Source organism: Erigeron canadensis, chromosome 4 (assembly GCF_010389155.1).
Source record: "Erigeron canadensis isolate Cc75 chromosome 4, C_canadensis_v1, whole genome shotgun sequence".
Lineage (NCBI taxonomy): Eukaryota > Viridiplantae > Streptophyta > Magnoliopsida > Asterales > Asteraceae > Erigeron > Erigeron canadensis.
Genome location: NC_057764.1, coordinates 35,723,875 through 35,729,874, shown reverse-complemented (window position 1 = coordinate 35,729,874; position 6,000 = coordinate 35,723,875). Strand labels below are relative to the sequence as shown.

At 33.7% G+C, this 6,000-nt stretch overlaps 1 protein-coding gene across 1 annotated transcript; it reads left to right on the top strand.

Annotated features, from left to right (window-relative positions):
* The first annotated feature begins 286 nt into the window (after positions 1-286).
* On the top strand, positions 287-4,619 carry LOC122595299 (polyadenylate-binding protein-interacting protein 9-like). The gene is made up of 10 exons (XM_043767641.1): positions 287-712; positions 2,807-2,917; positions 3,011-3,055; positions 3,135-3,207; positions 3,307-3,419; positions 3,586-3,645; positions 3,879-3,926; positions 4,017-4,085; positions 4,159-4,220; positions 4,296-4,619. The coding sequence occupies exons 1-10, from the start codon at positions 356-358 to the stop codon at positions 4,354-4,356; spliced, it is 999 nt and encodes a 332-aa protein (XP_043623576.1). The 5' UTR covers positions 287-355; the 3' UTR covers positions 4,357-4,619.
* Positions 4,620-6,000: the final 1,381 nt, after the last annotated feature.

The window sequence follows — 6,000 nt, the reverse complement described above, 5'->3', positions numbered from 1 at the left end:
TCAAAAAACCCTTCTCTTTTTAAACCAAAATTAATCTTCATTTATATCCTATAAATTTTTATAAATTAATTTTCATAAATGAGTTTATATATATCTTTTTATGGGTTTTACCTCTATCTATATAAAGAGAATACCTCATTATTCTTACATATTTTTACAACGAAAAAAACCTTTCTTTTTTGATCTTTTTTTCCAAGTTCAGAAATTTTGTTCACTGCTTGCTTTCTTTATCAGCAGTTATTTTTATTTATAGATAGATATAGATTATACATAAAAATTCAACCTTTTTTCTGGGTTTTGTATATTTTGAACTTTTGATTCAGTTATCTTTAGAAAAATTTGATTTTTTTAAACCATGGCTGCTGGTCTTGAAACTGAAGTTGCTGCTGTGAAAAATGAAGATAATGAGAATGTTAATAATAATAATAATAATATGATCAATTGTAATGATAATAATGAGAATAATGATGAGTCCAAAAAAGGGTCTGAGTCTGATTCAAAAATGCAAAATTTTGTTAATATGCTGTCAAATTTGAAACTGAATCCAATGGCTAAAGAATTTTTTCCATCTTCATATTCCCCAATTGATCATAATAATATAAATAATAATTATGATCAACAAAATGTTGGTTTTAATTACTTTGTGCAACCTGCTGCTTATTTCAAGAATTATCTTGAAAATGGAATTGAAGTGCATCCCAATAACAGGAGGGTATAATTCTATTTCCCTTTTTTTACACACATATATGTACATATATTGTTTTTGATCTAAATTTTATATTGTTTTGATTATAATTCATAGGTTAACTTATGGGCTTTGTTTAAGTTTGTGTTTTCTTTGTTTGTATTTAATAGTTGTGGTATGGGAATTTATAAATTTGGTTTTGCTAGCCATAATCATTAAGGAAATGGTTTCACACACAGTTAAGTGTTGTACATGAAGGTTTGATAGTTACCTGTATGGTGATGTAATTTCTATGTACTATATTTTACTGTTTGTTGGGCTATGTTTCAGAAAATCCTATAATTTTTGGGCTTTTGGGTTTAAAGTTATGAACTTTAGTAACCATAGATTAAAGTTTGTACCTTTAGTATGTAGGTGACTTCAATCTGCTGAAACTGTGTTATATATTTCTTAAAGTTTAGGTTTTTGAGGATTTGCTAAATTTGTGCATCTTTTGCAAGATGATGTGTCGGTCCTTTGATAAAAGTTTAATTTTTTTGGATGAATGTTCTGTTCTGCAGTTTCACAGGTTTTGTAACAGATATATTTGCTGAACACGTGTACATTAGTGGTGTAATGTTGTATATATTTCTTGATGTTATAAACTTATAATGGGCTAAAAAGGGAAAAAAAAAGAGTAGTTTGCATCATGTGAAAAATGGAGTTTTGCAGGATTCATTTCCATGGACCCCAAATTAAGAAAAAAGGTTTTAACTTGTGACTATTGATGTAATATTGGACTTCTGATTTCAATTATTCCTTCAAATGTTGTGTTTTATCACTAAAAGCTTGGCTTGAAATGTTCATCAGGAGTATAAAGCTTGCGTCATTTAGATCATGTTTTTGTCTCTTAGATGCATGCTAATTTGCTTAAAAGGTCGTTTTTAGAGCATTAAAGGATACATTTGTGGTTGTTTGTTTTGTAATTTGGGTCATAGGTTGTGATTCTTCTTGATATAATTTTGGATGGTTGATTTCTGTCGTTCATTAAATGTCATATTTTTCTCCCAGGTGGCTTGTATTATAATGTTCATCAGACACGATAGGAGTGTAAAACAAGTCATTTAGTTTTGTCGCTTATGCTAATTTGGCTTAAAGTGTTGGGTTATTTTTTGTCTTTCTTAGAAGCATAAAAGTTCACATTCGTGGTTCTTTGGTTTCTCATCTGGGTCTTAATTTCTGATTCTTTATAGAATATTGGATGGGCGGTTACTGTCATTCATTCGAAAATCATATTTTGATCCCTGATAGTTTGTGTTTTACTTCGTCAAAAATGATAGGAGTATAAAGCTTACGTCTTTTAAATCATATTTTCTTCCTTAAATGCATGCTACTGCTTAGTGTCTTTTTTCTCGTTATTAGATACATCAATTGTCAAATTCGTTGTTGCTTGTTTTATCATTTGGGCTTCGAACTGTTGTTTGTGATTCTTGATATAATATTGGATGGTCGGTTTCTGTCATTATTCGAAATGTCATGTTCTGATCCCTGATATTTTGTGTTATAGCTCATTTGAAATGATAGGAATATAAAGATTACGTCATTCAGATCGCGTTTTGTTGCTTGATTGCATGCTACTTTGCTTAAAGTATCGTTTTTTTTTTGGGTAAATGATAAGTATTCTTTATTGTCATTTCAGAAGCATAAAACGTCAAATTCGTGGTTGCTTGTTTTTCATTTGGTTCTTAATTTGTATCTCTTGATGTAATCATGGTGGTTTGGTTTCTGTCATTCATTCAAATGTCCTATTTTGATCCCTAATAGTTTGTGTTGATTTCAGAAAAGTGAGAAAACAGATTACGTTCTGTCGCTTAGATCTTTGCTAATTTGCTTAAAATGTCATTTTTGTCATTTATAGAAACATTTAGGATCACATTTGTGGTTGCCCGCTTTATCATTCAAAACTTCCCTTTATATCACATAATTTATATCATGAGGTTAATGGCTTGTATTGTACGAAATCAAATTTAGCTAAGTTATAGACATACCATAATTGAATACAAGGTGTACTGTGTATTATGTTTCTTCCTATTTACATCGTCAAATCTTTATTAGAATCCTATTTTGATTTTATATGATTAGAGGAGAAATGGCTATAGCAACGGTCGGCGACTGTCTAATGGAAGGTCTTTCAGAGCTCAACGAGAAGATAGCATTAAGAGAACCGTGTATGTCTCGGACATTGATCACAATGTAAGTAGAATACAGATTATCTTGCTTCTTGTACACAATGTATCATTTTTTTTATAGACATCATGTTATTTACTCAAGTCATTTTCTCAATAGGTTACTGAAGAACAACTTGCTGCTTTATTTAGTGGTTATGGACATGTAAGTCAGTGTTTATTCCTATATAGTTCAAGTTCTTGATCATATGTCAAAGAAATATTAAAACATGGTTACTATGAAGGTTCTCGATTGCCGGGTTTGTGGTGATCCACATTCACGCCTCCGGTTTGCATTCGTGGAGTTTGCTGACGAGAGTAAGATATTGTGGCTTAAATTGCGTGCAGTTTTCAGTACTTATTAATGAATAACTTTTCAGTGATCATGATTCATGACTCTACATAAATATACTGCAGACTCAGCCAGGGGGGCACTTAATCTTAGTGGTACAATGCTTGGCTTTTCTCAGATCACTGTTTTGCCCTCGAAAACTGCCATCCTTCCTGTGAATCCAACGTTTCTTCCCAGGGTACGCATGTCTATTTCTTATTTACCCATATTATTTTTATTTGAGGTTGTAAATGAGCAACTGTCCATCTGAAGTGCACCTTACGAGATATTACTTTCCAAATTTTAGTATATGTTTTTTAAACTCTCGAGTTATTTATTTTGCTTGTTTGATGGTTTGGGTTCAGTCAGAGGATGAGAGAGAGATGTGTTCAAGGACGGTCTACTGTACAAATATCGACAAGAAGGTGCGGAACAGTTCTCTTGTTAGTTTTAAAAGACTGTTGTAGATTAAGCGTTGCATATTAGATGGAAAGGTTCGTGAAGTTTGGGATGAAGGCAGGGATTTCTTTTGGTTAAAAGAATCTTAGCAAGGATTGTGGATGTCGAAAAATTGTTGAATCATGTAAATGATGCGTCTTTAGTTTTTCATTCGTAATATCATTCTTTTTAAAGTACTGCAATAATTATTTTCCCGCAGGTTTCTCAAACTGAGGTTAAGAATTTCTTTGAGACAAGATGTGGTGAGGTTAGATCCATCCTCAAAATTTCATTTTCTAATGCTAAAGTTGTTTTCTTTGCCCAAAGTTCTGAATTTCAATAAAATATTTGTGTGAAGGTTTCTCGTTTGAGGCTTTTGGGGGATAATGTTCATTCAACCCGCATTGCCTTTGTTGAGTTTGTAATGGTAAGTTTGAATTTTATTCCATATGAGGTGTTGGTACAAATACTAAGGATCTTCTTCTTGGTGATTTTTGCAGGCTGAGAGTGCAATTATGGCGCTTGATTGCTGTGGCCAGCCGTTAGGAGCGCAGCCAGTCAGGTAAACTTCACTAACTGCTTCTTTATGTTTAAGGAACATTTGTTTTATCTAAGAAAATGTATGCAAATTTTGCAGGGTGAGTCCTTCAAAGACTCCAGTGAGGCCTCGTGTTGCTCGCCCACTTGCAGCAAACTAAAATTCAGGCACATGAACAAGACATCCTTAAGAGCGTAATGTTGCATCCATGATTTTGGTGATGTTTTGTTTTTGTTTTTTTTTTCCCTCTGAATATTGGTCGTAACCTCAGTTGTGTGTCGAAGTCATGTAGCCTGAAGCTGAAAACTTGCTATGTTTACTTGCTTGTGTTGCGTTTCATGAGCTCAGTACTCGTGATGGTCATGGTTGCTAGATGCCGACTTCTGGTTTTGACTTGCATGGTTATATCATTCGGGTTCTTTATGATGTTTTCTTATATAGGTCTTCGCGTCGCGCCTAGTGTATAAGTTTGTATCTATGTAGGATTGGGTTGCCCTTGTTAGTTCACTACCCATTTTTTAATGATTGATCATTACGTTTAGCATATAAATAAATGGTAACGGCACATTAAGCAGATGTTAAAAGTAGGATTGCAGATCTGATGTTTTAGAGATTCAAAACCATTTGGTCTATTTAAACACACTGAGGCACATAGCTTGCTTGGTTGCATATTAGTCCTATTACAAGTCGAGTGTATTCCTGAACTTCCTCTCCTTTCTTTCTAAAGAACTTGCATAGATAAATAGCCAAACTATTTGGTATAAAAAGCTTTTCTGTTGTTTAGTGTTGAAACCCTTTGCTAGAATCAAACAAACATAGGAACATACCCATACACGTATTCATTGTTTATACTTTATAGCCGGAAAATATGCAGACCTGCCACCAATGGTCGCTCGATACCATTAAACACATGAATCTATGGCCGGCTGTGTTTGCTTATATAACTACCAAAATTATACAGTGGAATTGTACAACGGTCAAATTCCAAATCCAAAAGTCAAACGGTGAGGCAATGGTTTGGCATTCAGCAAGAGTAATCTATATAACGGAAAAAAAAGTTCGATTGACCACTCCATTAACCGGTGATCAGAACAGTTCTGACACCATTTCCGGTTGAGCTGTTTGAACCAGCTGAATCGGTATGATTTTGAGAACAATATCAGAAAGAGAAAGCCTAGCAATTCAGTGGGTTTATAGTCCAATTGATCCAGTTGAATTTAGAAGCTTTTCCCATATTAGTGAGATCCAATTAAGACAGAAGAATAATTTCATCAAGAGATCTTCAGGTTTATCATGCAATTGTTGAAAACAGTCCGGTTTATGTTTCACCAAATATAACCCACAAAGCTGTTTGAGTTGTCACATGGAATTGAAGCCTTTTGTTTGTGTTAAGAGCCCATTAATTGTCCAATTTGAGTGGTCAGAACTCAGAAGCCTTCTGACTAAATGCTATTGTATATTCAAACGGTATTTAATCCTATCTATTTGCATGGACGATAGGTAAATCTTATGGACCATAACTAAATTGATCCGTCTTAGTGAATGCCTAGATGGCTAGACAGGAAAACCGACTAGATTTTTCTTGTTTAAGTTGTTTGTGAAGGTGAGCCTTTACTTAGATGTAGAAGTCAAAACCGATCTAAGTTGGATAGATTTCATTTAGATTGATAACAGAACTATTTCGAAAAAATATGCTGTTAAAGAAAGTAGGTATGTATGTGGTGACTCTTGCATTGCATGCGAACCCATCTTCGTCAGTGTTCAGCATGGCCTCTAGCTAACCCGAGATGGTCCTGATCGAGGA